General features: G+C 45.5%; 1 protein-coding gene across 2 annotated transcripts in view; it reads right to left on the bottom strand.

Annotated features, from left to right (window-relative positions):
• The window catches only part of GARNL3 (GTPase activating Rap/RanGAP domain like 3), a 119,002-nt gene extending 99,446 nt beyond the window's left edge, over positions 1 to 19,556 (bottom strand). The window contains exon 1 of one of the 2 annotated variants that reach the window (XM_079962018.1): positions 19,264 to 19,556. In XM_079962018.1, the coding sequence (XP_079818144.1) occupies positions 19,264 to 19,361 (98 nt within the window). In that variant the 5' untranslated portion in view covers positions 19,362 to 19,556. The remainder of the gene's footprint in view (positions 1 to 19,263) is intronic. The other variant, XM_079962022.1, reaches the window with a different exon arrangement.
• Between the last annotated feature and the right edge of the window lie 218 nt (positions 19,557 to 19,774).

The raw sequence follows: 19,774 nt of genomic DNA, 5'->3' as shown, positions 1-19,774 counted from the left end.
TTAAATAACTGTGGCTCCCCGCAAAGGATCCTGGGGACTAATTGGCCAAGGGTGCTGAGAGTTGTTAGGAGACCCTTCTTGCCCTCCAGAGATCAATCTCTCTTCTCAGGGAACTATAGTTTTGTGAGGGAAATAGGGAGTCTTCTAATAACCCACAACACCCTGAGGAAACTGCAGTTCCCAGGATTCTTTGTGGAACGCCATGACTGTTAAAGTGGTAAAATGATTCTTTCATGGTGCAGATATATGACTGGGATCTTAACCATGATTAGGATGCCAGTGTAGGAGACCCTAGAAGGGGGCCACCCACAGAGGGCTTTGGCCTGTGGACCACTGTCTGCTTAACAACAGCCCATCAGATGCCTGTGGGAAGCCCAAAAGCAGTACCCAAACACAGAAGAACCCTACCCTCCTATGATTTCGAGCAGCAAATATTTCCCTTTGACAAATGGTGGACTGGATGTGGAACCAAGTATCTCAGGGATGGTTAGCCTCAGTCCCAGATGTGGCCCACTGGCATTTCAATATGGCCATTGAAATGCTTTCTAGGCCAGTGTTTCCCAACCTTTTTCTGACTGTGGCCCCCTTCTGACCTTGTTTCCTTCATGTGCCAAGGGGGGGGGGACAGGGGGCAGTTCCACCCCAAATAAGAAAAAAATCAATACAAATCTGAGGTTCTGTCCCCCCTAACAAAAGCCTGCCCCCCTATCAAAAATCCTGGATACACCCATGCCCCGCTGTCCTACCAGTAGAAAGGTAGCTATGTTTTGTTTGTAAATAGAACATGTTTTATTTATAATTTATACAAAATACAGTTACACAAAATCGTAGGAACATAATATTTTTGAAGCAGAAAAAACACAGAATTATAGAGCTGGAAGGGACCCAAAGGGTCATCTTTCTAGTGCATGACCCCTGTAATGTAGGAAACTCAGCTAAAGCATCCATGACAGATGGCCAGCCAACCCCTGCTGAGAAACCTCTAAGGAAGGAGAGTCCAGAACCTCCTGAGAGAGATCCATCTTCCATGTATTATAAAAAGTAAACAACACTTATTTTACCCCAGTTATTTGACACAGAGGGGGAAACCTACAGACACAGTTCAAAAGGCCCACAGGGAGTTCCGTATCTATGGGAGAATTTTAAAAAGCAAGTGGTCCTCACTGACTTGGCGCAAAAATATCTTGTCATCCGGGAGGAGGCCTGGCTGCCTAGATAAAACACTATAGCCCCCCCCCCACCCTTACCTGGGAGTAAGGCCCACTGAACTCAGTGCAGCCTTCTTCTGAGTAGACAGTTATTTACTAGATGCAAGTGAGCTTGGCTAGGCACTGAGGTGCATTTCATCCTGCACCTTGCAGAACCGGGCGACGCTGCTGACGGGGTCTGCACCCCTCAGCAACACCCAAAGGCTGTGGTTGCACCCTGCACCTTGCAGAGGAGGCCCAGGCTACCACCAGGCCCAGCACTGGCAGCAGCAAGCAGCAGCTCTAGCTCACCCAGCCCTACCCATTGCCACCCCATGCACTTAGCTGACCTGGATCGCAGGCTCTACTGGTCAAAACGGGAGCCTCAACGATCGCCCTATCCCTCCGGAAGCAAACCAGGACTGCTCCAAGAAAACGCACGTGGCAAAAAAAGGAGCAGTAGGCCCTGGTGGGCTGCCCCCTTACCCACTTGTGATTGGCCAAGCGGATAGTCAGCCAATCAGGATTCCCCCCCCCCCCTTCCCTTATCACTTCCCTCTGTGGCCCCATATCCCTGTGCTGTGGCCTCCCATTTATGCAGTTTTCATCTGTGCCCCCCCCCCCCCGGAATATCCTGGGGCTCCCAGGGGGCCACATGGCCCCCAGTTGGGAAACACTGCTCTAGGCTACTTCCCCACCTCAGCCACACTCCCTTCAGGGGCAGACCTTATTAATTTTTGTTTGTACGATGCCCTGATCCATGATCACTGCAGATGGTGACAGCATTCGTGAAATTAAAAGACGCCTGCTTCTTGGGAGGAAAGCAATGACAAACCTAGACAGCATCTTAAAAAGCAAAGACATCACCTTGCCAACAAAGGTCCGTATAGTTAAAGCTATGGTTTTCCCAGTAGTGATGTATGGAAGTGAGAGCTGGACCATAAAGAAGGCTGATCGTCGAAGAATGGATGCTTTTGAATTATGGTGCTGGAGGAGACTCTTGAGAGTCCCATGGACTGCAAGAAGATCAAACCTATCCATTCTTAAGGAAATCAGCCCCGAGTGCTCACTGGAAGGACAGATCCTGAAGCTGAGGCTCCAATACTTTGGCCACCTTATGAGAAGAGAAGACTCCCTGGAAAAGATCCTGATGCTGGGAAAGATGGAGGGCACAAGGAGAAGGGGACAGCAGAGGACAAGATGGCTGGATAGTGTTCTTGAAGCTACCAGCATGAGTTTGACCAAACTGAGGGAGGCAGTGGAAGACAGGAGTGCCTGGCATGCTCTGGTTCATGGGGTCACGAAGAGTCGGACACGACTAAACAACGAAACAACAACAACAACAACGCCCTGAGCAAGCCCAAAATTTGGCGTTCCTCAATGAATCTTCTCATTGATGGATCTTCTCAGTTTTGCCCCCTCCCCCAGATTGTGCAGGGGAACTGCCTGCAACATCCTAAATCTGGCACTGCCCCCTCTCCACAGGCCACAACACACAGCCACATTGAGACTAACAGACATGATTAACTTGGGCCCATTCACTCTCGCCCAATATATATCCCAGCACTGAGGGGACAACCTCACTCTGTCATGATGCAGGTATGGGGGACATCTGGCCCTCCAGCTGCTGCTGAACTGCTATTCCCATCAGCCTCAGCCAGCATGGTCCATGGCCAAGGATAATGGGAGCTGGGGGGCCAAGCATTCCCCACACGTGGCCTAATGGCCCCACTAGATATTATGCATAGGAGCAGCTCACTTATTTGGAAGAATGAACAGTAAGCAATATTGCTGTGGCAAGTTCTGAATTGGTTCATTTGACTTTTGGTGCCAAGTCCTTTGCTGATGAATATTTTGACAGGGGACACAATGCATCTCTGTGCAGAGGCGCACTGCACCCCTGCTACAAACTAGGGATAGGTAGATCCGCCTATTTCTGTTTCATGTCAGTTTCTGTTTCAAGTCAGTCCTTTTTCTCCTGTTTTCTTTGGGTTTTTTAAAGAACACTAAAAATCCACTTTTCAACCATACACACTTTCTGCATGTCCATTTCACTAAAAACACATATTGTATATGCACCCCCACCCACAAATAATGTTTTTTTACTGGTTTTCTATGAATTTTCCCCTAAGATATGCATCTCTAGAAATAATTTTACTGCAAAATATACCATATTTTTTGCTCTATAAGACTCACTTTTTCCCTCCTAAAAAGTAAGGGGAAATGTGTGTGCGTCTTATGGAGCAAATGCAGGCTGCGCAGCTATCCCAGAAGCCAGAACAGCAAGAGGGATTGCTGCTTTCACTGCGCAGCGATCCCTCTTGCTGTTCTGGCTTCTGAGATTCAGAATATATTTTTTTCTTGTTTTCCTCCTCTAAAAACTAAGTGCGTCTTGTGGTCTGGTGCATCTTATAGAGCGAAAAATACAGTACCTTTCCAATAGCATCTTTTGAACCAAAACAGAATTCAGAGAATATATTCCGATAGATAATTGAGCTCTGGTTTGAACGCAAGTACAGTGGTACCTCAGGTTACATACGCTTCAGGTTACATACGCTTCAGATTACAGACTCCGCTAATCCAGAAATAGTACCTCGGGTTAAGAACTTTGCTTCAGGATGAGAACAGAAATCGTGTGGTGGTGGCACAGCAGCAGCGGAAGGCCCCATTAGCTAAAGTGGTACCTCAGGTTAAGAACAGTTTCAGGTTAAGAACGGACCTCCAGAATGAATTAAGTACTTAACCTGAAATACCACTATATTGGAACTGTGGATTAGGTTGGCTTTCTTGAAAATGTGGTCTGAACAACATTTGCCAGTTCAATCTGCCAATTAGTCACAGAATTCAGCCTGCTGTTCTGGAACTACAGCTTTGCTTAACTCCAAATATTTAGCTCCATTGACACATCTATTACCACCAAAATAAAGAGAGAGGGAGAGAGGGGGAGAGAGAGAGAGAGAAAGAGAGAGAGAGAGAGAGAGAGAGAGAGAGAGAGATTTCAACCATTGTTGCTCATTTCCCAGAAAAAAAGTGAGGGGGCGCACATGCTTTTAAAGAAACAAAGCGAACCGCAGCTCATAAATCTCACTCTCTGTCTCAGGAAGTTTCTATTTCCAGCCACAGCAAAATTATTTCTTCCTCCTCATCTTCTGTGTCTTTGTTGTCTTCTTCCCCCTCCCCTCCACAACCAGGAATAAAAAAATAAACACAAGACTCTTATAGCCACGTAAGATCAACCACTCTGTAGTGCCCTCTTGTGGCCAAGCAATGGAAATGCAGGCTCTGGCACACCCAAAGCCTTGACTAGCAGTTGACAGGGTTCTTCCCAAGCTATGGGTTTTAAATATATGTCAATAACATATATGTGCAGCATCAATAGAAGCTTGTACCAAAATTCCCTACCCCTCGCGCTTCCCAGAAATAGTGGAAGTCCCTTGGAAAGGGGTTCTAGGAAAATGTTTTCATCTTTGGAGCTTGGCTTGCAGCATATTCCAAACGCAAAAACAATACACTATCAACCCCTGTGTTATTAGAAGGGGGGAAATGAGCACCAAAAGCATTCATCTATCAAGGAAGTCACTCTTGGCAAGATTGCAGAAGAAGCAAAAAAAGAAAGAAAACAAAATCACAGCCTGAAATGCAATATGGTTGGTTGTTGTTTTTTTTGGGGGGGGGATATCTTGCTAAAGGCTTCCTTCCTTACCTCATGCTGTCAGCATTTCTTGCCCATTTAGCATGAACAAGAGGGTGGGAGGGGAGAGAGAGGCTAATTTTTCAAAAATGAGAAGGAAGGCTATAAGAAATGAGGAAGAGTTAAGCCTGAATGACGCACATTCTTCAGCTTTGATGCTACCAAGTTTAAAAATCTGAGGTCCCAATTTTTCAAGAACCAGAGCGAGTTCTCCCTGTCCTCTCCTTAGCCCAAGCCAGGGCAATCCACAATGCAGCAGTGAGGAAAACCACATCTCAAAGGAATGGTAGCAAAGCTCAGAAGCACAGCCCGGCTCTGAAAATCCTGGCTGCACACCAAGAACACACTGGTAAAGAAGGCGGGGGGGGGGGGGAGAGAGAGAGAAATTCAGTTCAGTTTGCATTTAAAGGCGAACCTGTCTAATTCACACTTTCTGAAACTATCCATGAACTGAAACACAAGCATCTTTCAAATTTCGAGCTTCTCCTAAATGTTGCAGTGAGGTTCTCCAGCCAAGTAACATGTGCAAATATGCATAATGTGTGCATAAAAGGGCACACTTTGTGAAAATAGCATACAAAAATGCATCACACCACAGGAAATTTGCTTCGCAAAAGCATGTATCTCAGGCAAATTTGTGTACAAATGGACATATTGCAAGACATGTGCACTAAAATGCTGATGAAGTTTTCATGAGGACCTTTAAAAATGACAACAATAATAACTGAAAACTGATGTGGAAATATGGAGAACTGAATTTAAGATTAGAAAAATAAGAAGCAGAGAGAAACTGAAATTACATGCTCACCAATTCCTACACACATTTGCAAATAAATGAGGCCCCTCAATTCATCCTAGTAAACTCATATGGTATTTAGCCAATTACTGTAGCATCAGGATACAAAAAGAAGTTTTGAAGAAATAAGCATAATTTGTTTTTAATCAAGCTTGCAGATAAGCCTACAAAGTTACTAGCCTGCATGGGGGGGGGGGGGTTAACCATCTTGCTAGAAAGGATGCCTACTTGTGGCCAACAAGCATACACTTAGAATCATAGAATCATAGAGTTGGAAGAGACCACAAGGGCCATCGAGTCCAACCCCCTGCCAAGCAGGAAACACCATCAGAGCACTCCTGACATATGGTTGTCAAGCCTCTGCTTAAAGACCTCCAAAGAAGGAGACTCCACCACACTCCTTGGCAGCAAATTCCACTGTCGAACAGCTCTTACTGTCAGGAAGTTCTTCCTAATGTTTAGGTGGAATCTTCTTTCTTGTAGTTTGGAACCATTGCTCCGTGTCCGCTTCTCTGGAGCAGCAGAAAACAACCTTTCTCCCTCCTCTATGTGACATCCTTTTATATATTTGAAAATGGCTATCATATCACCCCTTAACCTCCTCTTCTCCAGGCTAAACATGCCCAGCTCCCTTAGCCGTTCCTCATAAGGCATCGTTTCCAGGCCTTTGACCATTTTGGTTGCCCTCCTCTGGACATGTTCCAGTTTCTCAGTGTCCTTCTTGCACTGTGGTGCCCAGAACTGGACACAGTACTCCAGGTGAGGTCTGACCAGAGCAGAATACAGTGGCACTATTACTTCCCATTGATCTAGATGCTATACTCCTATTGATGCAGCCTAGAATTGCATTGGCTTTTTATTATTATTATTAATTTTTTAGAAAATTTTTCTTTTACAGATTTAAATGACACATTCATATCCACTATAATGCCAAATTCTTTTGGACTTCCCCCCGCTCCCTCCACAATCCTCATAATTTTATATTTATTTCACATTTCCTTTATAATTGTATTGCCAGTTAATAAATCTTTACAACTCTTATCCCTCTCACAATACCCTTTCTCATCACAAAGCCTCTTTAAATCCAACTAGCGTTGTCTGTTCGTCACAAATATTTTCCAGATAAATCGTAAACTTTCTCCAGTCCTGTGTGAACTTGTGATCTTTCTGATATCTAATTTTTCCTGTCAGTTTGTCTAGTTCAGCAAAGTCCATCAATTTCCGTCTCCATTCTTCCAATGTTGGTAATTCTTCTTGTTTCCATTTTTGAGCCATTAAAATTCTTGCCGCAGTCACCGCATATTGAAAAAGTTTATAATCACTTCTATTAATTTCTCTTCCTGTAATTCCTAACAAGAAGGCTTCTGGTTTCTTCACAAACGTGTATTTAAACATCCTTTTCAACTCATTATATATCATTTCCCAGAAGCCTTTTACTTTCTTACACTCCCACCACATATGATAAAATGTCCCTTCCCTCTCCTTACACTTCCAACATTTGTTACATGTCTTATACATTTTTGCTAATTTTACGGGAGTGATATACCATCTGTATACCATTTTCATAATATTTTCCTTTATCGTCATACATGCAGTGAATTTCATATTTTCCTTCCACACCTTCTCCCAATCTGCTAACTGTATATTATAACCAAAATCCCTGGCCCAGTGTATCATAACTGATTTAACTTCTTCGTCCTTTGTTTGCCATTCCAGTAGCATTTTATACATTTTTGACAATACCTTGTAATCATTATTAATTATTTCTTTCTGAAATCTAGACTCTCCTTCAATATATTTCCTCTCTTTACAGTCCTTCTTAAACATATCATTTGTTTGGAAGTAGTGCAACCAATCATATACATATTTTTTAACTTGTTCATATGGCTTCAATTTCCATTTCCCCCCTTCTTTAATTACAATGTCTCCATAAGTCATCCATTCCTCTCTCATGTTTATCTTTTTAACACTCATGACCTCCAGTGGGGATAACCAATGCGGTACATTTGGTTCCAAAATATTTTGATACCTATCCCATATTTCTATAAGGGCACCTCTGAAAATGTGGTTGGCAAAACTTTTGTGAGCTTTCTTCTTTCCTAACCATAGGTAGGCGTGCCAACCAAACCTATTGTCAAACCCTTCCAAGTCCAATAGCTTATTATCTTTTAGTGTTATCCAATCCTTTATCCACCAGAGACAAGATGCTTCATAGTAAAGTTTCAGGTCCGGCAGGGCGAAGCCACCTCTTTCTTTCGCATCAGTTAGTAGTTTAAATTGTATTCGTGGCTTTTTGCCCTGCCAGATATATTTTGAAATCATTCTTTGCCAGTCTCTGAAGATCTTTGTCCCCTTGATTACTGGGATCATTTGAAATAAAAACAACATCCTTGGAAGCACACTCATCTTGATTGAAGAAATTCTGCCCCAAAAAGATAACTTCATCCTACTCCACACTTCGAGGTCTCTCTTAATATTGTTCCAAGTTGTCACATAATTGTTTTGGAATAAGTCAATGTTTTTTTGGGTTAACCATATTCCTAAATATTTTACCTTCTTCGCCACTTCCATCTCTGTTTCTCTTTGCACTTCTTCAATCATACTTTGATCCAAATTCTTCACCATAAGTTTAGTTTTCCCTTTATTTAATACAAATCCGGCCACTCTTCCAAATTGATCAATTTCTTTTATAACTTCTTTTAGACTACTTGTCGGATCTTCCATCGTAATTACCAGATCATCGGCAAAGGCTTTAACTTTATATTGGTTTTGACCTACTGTTACCCCCTTTATTAATTCATTTTGTCTAATAGAACTCAGCAGGACCTCCAGAACCATGATGAATAACAGTGGTGAGAGAGGACATCCCTGTCTTGTACCCTTCTTTATTTTCACTTCCTCTGTAATTACATTATTTACTATCAATTTAGCTCTCTGCTCTGAGTATATTGCCTTTATACCATTATAAAAGTCTTCTCCCACTTCCATCTTCCTTCTTGATGCAGCCCAGAATTGCATTGGCTTTTTTAGCTGCTTGTAAACTCTAGACTGTCAATATTTTGCAAGAGGGATTCAAGCCCAGAAATTTAGACTTGCACAATTAAGGTGGATTAAAAACCTTCTGTTGCTAGCACAAATCCAACTTTAAAAAAACAAAACCAGACTGTTTGCAGTTAGGAAAGTGACAGGAAAATGCACTGAAAAGTGTGGGATGAAAAAATAAATAAAGAGAAGACTTATTAAGCACCAAACAAGCAAATCGGAATGAATGCTCAATGAAGATTGGATATAATCTAACCACTGTGGAAGCTTTGTGTAAGAAAATCATGATGGATGCTCAATAAAAATGTCATCTGGAGGAGCCCATAGAGTACTAGCCTCTTAGAAAGCTAGTAAAACAAAAAGGCCAAGTGGACTGGTAGAAAAGGAAGACATTGATCTATCTCTTCTCTGTCTGCCTGTTGCATTTCCAGGCTGTTAGTAGAGCAAAAGGATTTCCATCCTTTTTGCTGGCATAGAAACCAAGAAGGTTGGTGGAAGAGGAATGGGGCTTGGACACTTGCCTGCAGGAAATTCCTGATCACCTACTTGTACCAGGCAAGCTGTTAAGCACAAAAATGAATAACATTTATTTATAAAATACTGAAGTTCATTTAAAAAATTGGGTGGGGAGAATTCAAAAAGCAACCACAGATTGTGGATTATGAAATGGCTACATTTAGGAATTTTGCAAGTGGCTCTGCAATTCAAAATATAATTGAGCCCTCCAGTAAAATGATCACCAGAGTCATCTCAGAAACGGGTGTTCCCTCCTGGTTGTGAGAAAAAAAGGGGTGAAAACTGAGACAGAAGCCAAAGAGCAACATTAATCAGGGACTTTCTGTTGTGTATTGAGTCAAAGGATTTTATATCTGTATTATTATTGTCTGTATTTGCATTAGGGTAAAGTAACTGCCTTTTGGTTCCAGAGGGTACAGCTACTATTGGTTCATTTAAGCTGCTGTATTTGGATCCTCTGTCTTATTGGTTTCCTCCAAAAGGCAGGACTGTGATTGCCTGATATTGTTCCCTCCAAAATGTATCCTTTCTAGCTAGTTCCCTGTCCCTATAAATGTAGCTCTCCCCTCCTCAGGTCTCAGTCTTGTTGCTTTAATAAAGAAGTGTTACTAGAGAACTGTCTCCAGCATATTATGTCAAGAGAGCTGAAATCACAAACCCCACGTCACAACACTTTCTAATTAAAATAAATCTCTTGCTATCCCTGTTCACTCTAAGGGGGCTTTATGGCGGATACCATCCCAGTTGTTTGTACTCCAGCTCTATAACCTGTCCACCTTGAGCTCTATATTTGAAAACTCCATCAGGGCGCGTTCTAAGCATTAACTCACAGCAAGGGTGGGAGATCTTTTTCAGCACAAGGGCCACATTCCAGGGATGGGAAGGGCCAGAAGCAAAAATGGCCGCAGCAAGGGAAGTGAATTTTACCACTGTTCAGTAGGCTATTTTGTGTGTGTGTCACAAGAGGATTCAGGGGAAATGTTCTAGGGTGCACCCTCTTCATGTGGAGCATCATCTAGGCCTGTCATGCCTCCCACACTGAACCAAAAGTGCAGCCATGGGTTGCTGTCTCCTCAGAAGGGTGGAAGCAGATGACACAGTCTTTTGGGGAAGCTGGTCTGCTTCTGCATTCCTGACCTTCTGACTGAGGAACCTTTGATAATGCCCAGATCTCACCCTGTCTAATTTCTTGTCAAGTAGCTCAGTTCCATCCTCTGGCCCAAACAGAAATACAGTGGTACCTCAGGTTACATACGCTTCAGGTTACATACGCTTCAGGTTACAGACTCCGCTAACCCAGAAATAGTGCTTCAGGTTAAGAACTTTGCTTCAGGTTGAGAACAGAAATCGGGCTCCAGCGGCGCGGCGGCAGCAGGAGGCCCCATTAGCTAAAGTGGTGCTTCATGTTAAGAACAGTTTCAGGTTAAGTACAGACCTCCGGAACGAATTAAGTACTTAACCTGAGGTACCACTGTAGCGGGTTAAGAGCAGACCATTGAAATTAAAAGTCCTGAATTAGTAATGTCTATTATTTCCAATGGTTCTACACTGAGTAGGCCTAGTACTGGATACAACCAAGTGGACTTTTAATTCCACTACAGTTGTTAAGCAGGTTACAACTGCCATGTTTGACTGCTTTGCAAAATGTCATGTAATTATTTTTATATACAATAAAGCTTTAATGCAGTAATCACACAGTGTGCATTTATTGCATTGCATCTCTTTCTAACTTCACTGCTAACATTAGATAGATAGACAGAGACAGATATCAACACACATGTCAGAGCTGCCCAAGGTCCCAGCTCACAAAGGACCAACGCCAGGTCGTCATTATATACAAAAGTCTTTATTGAAGTTCAGTTTCCATTCCAAAGCCGTAGCGCGCAGCTCTACATCTTAAACCTTAGACCGCCGAAGCTCCATCTGAATCTCCTCCCCCTCGACACCAGTTCAAGACCCTAGCCTTGCTCCACCTCCTCCTCTGCTCCTTTCTCCTCTGGGTCCTTCTGCCCGCTGGGGTGTCGCCCTTTCTGGACTCTTCTGATGCTGATTCCCCGGATTCTTCCCCCTGCTTCCGGCGTGCTTTAGGACCTGGCTCCCAATCCGACCTCCCTGCTGTCCCACGCTCCTGTGCATTTGAACTTGGCGCGCGCGCCCAGCCGGCAACCTTCCTCCTGACCGTTACACTGCTCCTATCACTGCGTCCCCCTTCGGGGGGGGGGTTGGCTGGGTCTGACTTCCCCTCCGTTCCCTCACTCAGCGATAGGGGCGTGGTCAGCCCTGCCTCATCTTCTCTCCCCACTGGAGGGGAAGCCGGCCCTGACACATGGGACTCTTCCCCCCCGCTACGCCCTGGTGGGGAAGCTGGTCCCGATCTCCAGCTGCTGCTTTGGGAGTTGCCGCTGGCCCCTTGCTTCTGGAGTGTCCCCCTTGGGACCCCCCTTGCCCTGGCAGCAGTTCTCCAGAATCTCGGGCAGAGGTTCCCCCCATCCTTTGCTCAGCAGTGCTGTCAGAGCTGGAGTTTAAGGCAGAGGTCCAGGGCTCTACTCAGCAGAAGAGGCCCCCAAATGCAGCACGTTTTGAGGCAAGTGACCCTATACTTTGCCACTTAGAGAGGCAGGGAGCCCATTTATGAAGTCCAATTAACATAGGAACCTTCTGCATGCAAAAACGTGTCCTCTGCCAGTGAGAGACAATCTCTCCTTTCTCAGCTAGGCCCCTTTCTAATCAGGAAATAGTATTTCATGCAGAAACAGAGGCCTCTTGCTCCTATGTGTTCAAAAAGTGAAACCTTTTCAGGAGAAAAAGAGTAACAGTGGGCATCCAATTTTAATTAAAGGGATCGAGGATGAATTGCTACTGTGATGTTTCCTCCAACCTACCTCGCATCACATTGACAGAAATCAAATATTTACATATGCAAACCAATTCAGGTAAAAATGTGGCCTAGAAATCAATTAGAAGAGTTGTCACAACATTTATTTATTTATTTTAAATGGGACAAGGATGATAATAGCAAAGCCATCAAGAGACCTGGCGCACTCTGTTCACAGCGCTGGGGGAAATGTTAAAATCCACTCTCATCAGTCGCCAGCTTTTAAGACCTCAAAGCAACATTGCAGCAAAGGAATCCAACATTGTCACCGTCACGGCTAAGGCTGTAATTTCCAATAAATTCATACAGGCACATGCCAAAACCACGAGGAACCAAAAAGGAAGGGTATTTCTGCCTAGTCCTATGAAAAACAAATCCTAGAAGAACCAAGGGAAGAGGGGGAAATCTAGCCAAAGAAACATCACGGTTACATTAAGCTGTAGTACTGAACATAAATACCCTGTTAAATAGAAAGATAAGCTATCCTCCATCTCTTGACACGATCCTTGAATCTTTATTAGTTGCCAAGCAGACAGAAACTCAACAGGTGAAGGCTTTCTCATCTCCATGCTGGACAAAGGTGCCCGTGCTGAATTTAAAGGCCTTCAAGAAATGGGGGGAAGAAGAGGGGAGGCACCTGGAAAGTAATAACAAATAGGCACAGATGTTACGGTATAGCAGTTTGAGCAACAACACCCAAACTGTGCGCCAAACCATATGAAAGAACAGTTTGGAGTGGGGGGGGGGGGACTAATTCAATAATGAAAGGCTCCACAGGGAATTTTCAATAGATCTGCTGATAGACTGTGGTCTATCTCCTCTCACTTTTCACAGGTTGCTTCCAGAAAGCTTGTTTATTGAGTATCCATCCCAATTTGTTTGACTATAGAGATCAGATGAAGTGGGGAAACCAAGGTTTGTTCATTGCACCCTCCAAGAATGTCCATTCTCACATAATGCTAAGTCAACCCATCTGATTTGTTTTCTCCCTGCCAGGGAAGAGAAGGGAGTAGGGAATGTTCTGTGTTCGTTCACAGTAAACCCAAATAAGCTATGGTTTGCCACTATGTGCATACTGGGCTGATAAGTGATCTGTGCTTTAATACCCAGGGAGTGTAGCCACTAATAGTCCTATTCAGGGTAGACCCATTGAAATGAATAGCTCTCTTAGGGTCATTACTTTCAATGGGCCTGCTCTGATTAGGTCTAACATTGCATACAACTCCTGGTGGGTGGGTGGGTGGGTGGGTGGAGGGGGCTTAGTAATGGTTTTTAATGACAGGTGGGAGGGCTAGATTGCAAACTCTCCTAAACTATAACAAGGCTGCTGCATCAGCCTCCTGTCTTGGAGAATTTCAGAGAAACATAAAGTAAAGGTAAAGGTACCCCTGCCCGTACGGGCCAGTCTTGACAGACTCTGGGGTTGTGCGCCCATCTCACTTAAGAGGCCAGGGGCCAGCGCTGTCCGGAGACACTTCCGGGTCACGTGGCCAGCGTGACATCGCTGCTCTGGCCAGAGCCAGAGCCAGAGCCAGAGCCGCACACGGAAACGCCGTTTACCTTCCCGCTGGTAAGCGGTCCCTATTTATCTACTTGCACCCGGAGGTGCTTTCGAACTGCTAGGTTGGCAGGCGCTGGGACCGAGCAGCGGGAGCGCACCCCGCTGCAGGGATTCGAACCGCCGACCTTTCGATCGGCAAGCCCTAGGCGCTGAGGCTTTAACCCACAGCGCCACCTGCTGCATCAGCCTCCTGTCTTGGAGAATTTCAGAGAAACATAGATAGGCTAAATATTATAAGAAGAGCTCTCCTTGATCAGATCAAAGGGTTCGACTTGGTCCAGTGTTCCATATCTTACAGTAGCCAATCAGATGCTCTTAGGAAGCTCACTGTGAATGCAAGCAGACATTCATATTCTCCAGCAACTAGATATTCAGGGGTTTAGAGCCTCATGGTGGATGTTCCATTCAGCCAACACAGCTAATAGCCATTGATAGCCTCTCTCTCTCCTCCTCCAGGAATTCATCTAATTCCCCTTTTAAAGCCATCTAACAGAGTGGCCTTCACAGCATCTTGTGGCAGCGAATTCATACATTAATTATGTATAGTATGAAGAAATACTTTCATTTGTCTGGCTTCAGCCCACTGCCAACCGATCAATTTCATTGCATGACCCTGATGGAGATTTGATATATGTATGGCTATAGATTGATAGATACAGCTGTGCAAACATTCTCCACGCTGTGCAGAATTCTATAAAGTTGCATTCTTCTTTTTTGCTACATAAAGCAGTCCCAAATTCAACAAATCTGTTGATAGGCGGGTGTTTTTTAATTTCTTACTGGAATGAGAAAGTTGGTGATGTGTGAGGCCATATTTACCATTCCCTATTAGTCTAAAATGGATCTCAAATCTTCTATTTTGCACTTTTGTTTAATAGCTATGTTATTCTTATTTTTCTGGGGAGAGAGAGAACTAGCTGTTGTATACAGTATTCCGAGTGCAGCTGCATTCTGGATTTATATAACGGCATGACAGACACTGAACTGTCTTATATTCATCCCCAGTTCCAATAATCCCCAGCATGAGATTTGCTTTTTTCACCAACGCTGAATGCTGAATTGACAGCTTCAAACTGCCGCAACCCAAAAAACAGTTTCCTGGTTAGCCCGCACCAATTCACATCCTTTCTATTTATATTTATACCAATTTACTAGGGGATGCACCCCTGTTTTCTCTGCTTGCCAACCCTGTCACCCCACCAGCCCATTCGTCAACTGTGTTTCCCCCACACCAGACAAACTCCCCTTCCTTTACACTTCACCCACCCTTTCATCGCTCCCCATACAGCTCACCCCCACAGCTCATCCCAACCCATTTTAAAGGATGAGACATTTCACAGAGTGGCTTGCTAAACGACTTGGTGAAGCACCTCTCCCCACTCTGTAAAACCTGCTGCTGCTGCTGCCACATTTAAAGGAGGGGGCGCTTCACAGAGTGGCTTGCTAACCCTCTCTGTGGATTGATTTCCTCCTCCCCATTAAACTGCTCGCCTGGGCCACCTGCCACCATAGCTGCTCGCTGGCTCACTTGCCCGCTATTTATCATGCTGGAGTTGGGGTGGCCCCCTATTGGTCACAACACAAACTTCAATATGACAACAGCATTACATTTTTATGTACAGTGGTACCTCTAGCTACAAACTTAATTCATTCCGGAGGTACGTTCTTAACCTGAAACTGTTCTTAACCAGAGGCACACTTTCGCTAATGGGGCCTCTTGCTGCTGCTGTGCCACCGGCACACGATTTCTGTTCTCATCCTGGGGCAAAGTTCTCAACTCGGGGTAACTCTTCCAGGTTAGTGGAGTTTGTAACCTGAAGTGTTTGTAACTCGAGGTACCACTGTATTTAGGAAGATATGTCAAATTAGGGCCATTCTGCCCCGGGTGCATCACTTTGAACCCCAACACTTGGAGTGCCCCCCCCATTGTAGGGTGAACAAATGACGAACAGGAAGATGCATACACACCCTGCAAGCAAATCAGGAAAGATGCAGGATTAATGCTCAAAGCAGAAGAACCACTCCGTAAACGGAACAGAACAAGTGTGTGATAAAGATCAGACAAACTCTAACCACCACACAAGCTTTGTGCAAGCAAATCAGGATGAATGCAGGTCACCTGGAGAAGCGCTTCCTTAATTTCAACTTAATTTACCAGGTTTCTCCAAGCCCAGTTTTAAGACATCCTTCTGGAACAATTGGCTTGGGTTAAAGCCAATTAAACTACAATAGACAAATAATTTGGGAGGGACATTTTTAGGCCCCCAAGTCATATTCAAATGTCTCTTGGGGGGTAGTAGAATGTCCTAGAATAAATCAATTAAGTGTGATGTTAGAGGAAAGGGACTCAAGTCTCTTCTTCTGGATCCAATTTTATGGGAACATTTCCCCCCACCACCACCTCAAACACATTACACTCAAGAAGAGCCAACCATCATATGCAAGAGTAGACCCATTAAAATGAATGGACATAACTTACTCAAGTCCATTGACTTCATTGGATCTCCTGCGAGGATTACTAATGTTTGATATCACCTATTGTGATTTCCTATAAGAGAGATGGGGACCCTGTGGTCATCTAGATTTTATTGGACTACATCTGTCATCATCCTTACTTAAAGACCATGGTGGCTGGGGCTGATGGGAATTGGAGTCCCACAACATATGGTAAAGCCTCAGATGCTTGATGTAGAATATCTAGGTTGTAGGTCTCAAAAGGTAAAGGTACTCCTGACCGTTAGGTCCAGTCGTGGATGACTCTGGGGTTGTGGCGCTCATCTCGCTCTATAGGCCGAGGGAGCCGGCGTACAGCTTCCAGGTCATGTGGCTAGCATGACTAAGTCGCTTCTGGCAAACCAGAGCAGCGCACAGAAACGCCATTTACCTTCCCGCCAGCGCAGTACCTATTTATCTACTTGCACTTTGTGCTTTCGAACTGCTAGGTTGGCAGGAGCAGGGACTGAGCAACGGGAGCTCACCCCGTTGTAGGGATTCGAACCGCCGACCTTCTGATCAGCAAGCCCTAGGCTCAGTAGTTTAGACCACAGCGCCACCTGTGTCCCTAGGTTGTAGGTCTACTCCTGTGTAAACTCTCTAATGAAAAGTGCACCCTGGGCATGATTTTACCACATATCATTGGGAGGAGGTTTAATATTTATTTAGGGCAGGGAGTTAATCTCTCAATGGATTAAAACATTCTACCCTCAGGGAACACTTTCTGTATTGGCAAGCCTCCAAAAGCAACAAATCAAAACCTCTGCCATGGAGCTGGTTCTGAGTTACAGGATTCTGGAGCATGTTCTAAGGTGCACATCTCACAGGAAGCTAGATGCCTTAAGGTCTGAATCAGTGTAAGGCAGACTCCTGCGCATTTTAACACTTTACTCAGAACCATAGGGACTAGAATCTTATTGTATGTTTATGAGAAGAGCCATAGTTCAGCGGCAGAGCACATACTTGCATGCAGAAGGTCTCAAGTTCACTCCCTGGCATCTTCAGATAGGACTGGGAGAAACCCCTGCCTCAATACCCTGGAGAGCTGTTGCCGGTTAGTGTAGAAAACACTGAGATAGAAGGACCAGAGAAGGAGGAACTGTGGGCAGCCAAGTGAATGGACTAGAGGAATAAATGTAGGGTTCCATCACTGCTATGGTCCCAGAACCTAGCAGCAATCCAGACTCAGAGGCACCAACTAGGGAGCTGGACCAAGCTCAGGGCTCTGAGCTGGCTGCTGTAGATCAGAAGACCACTGTACCTGAGGCTGCCGGACAGCCCCTTGGAAGGACGTCCCATACCACACAGGGCATGTCGGGTCAGAGGCAAGACCCTCACATATGCCTTCTCCTAAGCCTGAGTAATGCAATGCCTCAAGCTGTACCTCACCTGTCCAACAACACATGGCACATACCACACAAGAGGCTATGGGATGGAGGATGAGTGCCCATCTCCAGGGCAGAAGGTTGGCCCTTTAAAACTCTGAAGGGGGAGAAGCCTGAAGAGGTACTCTGAAGATAAAGCTTTTAAATGTCCCCATCTGCAGCAAGTTGCTCACTCAGTGCTCTGTGATCCTGCAACCCCTGGCCAGCCTTACAGATCTGGTATTGGACCAGATCATGACCATCCTTGCTCCACAACTGCCACAGAAACCATGTGGGTGGCCAGGGGGTAGAAGTTTCCTCCTCCTTGCCTAGCACAGAAATGAGAAGGGCCAGTAGTTCTAGTGAGCTTACTTACATGCATGGGTGTAGCCAGGGAGGACAGGGGGGCAGCTGCCTCCCCCCCCCCACAATCAAGTAAATAAATAGAAATACTTAACTAACCAATCTCGTCAAAGATAGCTCGGTTCTGCCCCCTCCCCGACATAAGCCTGCCCCCTAACATAAATCCTCGATACACCCATGCTTACAAGGTGCCCTTACAGCATTCTTGTGGTGGAGGCAAATAAGTTAGGGGAGAAAACACACTCCCTCACCAGCACAGTCAATGGTTCAGGATGATGGGAATTGTGGTCCCACAACATCTTGGAGGGTGGGGAGGAAACACCACCCCTGCCTTGTTATATTCAATCCAAGGGTGGTCCTGGCTGTCAATCTCCTCCTCCTCATTCTCAGTGTTGCTCTTGTAGGGCTCAGCAAGGAGGAGAACTAGGGCACAACCAGAATTAGTTGTCTCTGCTTTTCATTGGCTGTGATTCCACCTGTTATGGGGTCTGTCTCTGCCGATCACTGGCTCTGGTTCCACCTCCTGCTGGTCTCTTTGCCTTCTGCCCCACCAGTCCCAACAAACACCAGTCACCACTGAGGGCTATATGCAGTTCCTCATCCAGTTGTAGCTCCTCAGTGGAAAGAAAAGTCACTCTGCATGAACTCAGAAGCACACTTTATGAGATCCCCTTCTCTCCCAGACTCAAAACTGAGGCAATTCTTTCTCAACACTGGCCTCAGTCCCTTTTTCCTTCTAGGTAGATCCTCTCCAAACTTAGACCCTGCTGTTTCCAATATGCACAAACGATATAGATATACATTTTGCACCGTATAATTAACTACAGTACATAACAGCAGCTTCAAACGGGCAGCACAAAAAGCCAGTGTTAGTCCTACTCAGAACAGACTCATTCAAATCAACGTGCGTGCCTAACTTAGGTTCGTTCATTTCAGAGGGTCTACTTGGAGTAGAACTTAGTTGGAATGCAACACAACGTCAGCAGAGCTTCGAAGGGAACTGAATCCGGGATCAAGAAACCCAGGTGGGTGGGTTTTTCTTGGGGGTGGGGTGTCTCCTTAATGCTGTCTACCTCCTGGGCCTGGTTCGGTTCTGGTAAGAGGAGAGAGCAGGGGTGGACTCGGCGGAGGGGGGAGACAACACCCCAGCCCAAACGACTCCCTTTTAGGATCCTCTACTGCAGCAGGCGCTGTGACTCCTAGATCCCAACGTGGCAAAGCTACGGCAACAACCACTTAATGCAGGTGTGTGGGGATCCGGAGCGGATGGACCGTCCCTCCCAGATGGCTTACTGAGAGACACCCCCTCCCGCCAAGAGATCCAGCCCGATGTTCCCAAAGCAAACACCCCATAATAGCAACATTGCTCCCTTACTTGTCGCCGTCGCTCTCGCATTCAAAGCTGACTCCTTTCCGCAGCAACGCGGCACGCCGGCTCCTCAGCTTAGTCAACGGAGCCGCTTCCAACGCCATCGTCCATACCGCCCCGCCTCGAAAGCCCCGAGATCCTGCGTTGGTCCTGGCTGCTGGAGCAACCGGAGAGAGCTGGCCGGTCTCCCCGCTTTCTCTTTCTTTCCCTTTCTCCTCCCTCCGAGCGGCTGGGTCCGCCCAGTTTTGGCGAGGGGCGCACGGAAGAAGTGGAGGAGGGGGAGGCAGAGGAGAACGGCCGAAAAACTACGCCGCCCTCGGCGCCGATGCCTCACCTGGCGCAAATCCAGTCTTTCATTTCGGGAGCGCCTGCAAGCTCTTCCCCATCTCTGGGAAGCGAAGGGGAGGAGGACAGGCGCTCTGCACATGTCCAGACGCACTGTGCTTTTTAATCGTGGCTTTAAGGCTTGTGTCTAAAGTATGTCAGGCAAGATGTTGTGTGTGAGAAGTAACTTGTT

The sequence above is a fragment of the Podarcis cretensis genome (assembly GCF_951804945.1).
Source record: "Podarcis cretensis genome assembly, chromosome: Z".
In the NCBI taxonomy this organism is placed as follows: domain Eukaryota; kingdom Metazoa; phylum Chordata; class Lepidosauria; order Squamata; family Lacertidae; genus Podarcis; species Podarcis cretensis.
This window is presented reverse-complemented; position numbering and strand designations above follow the sequence as displayed.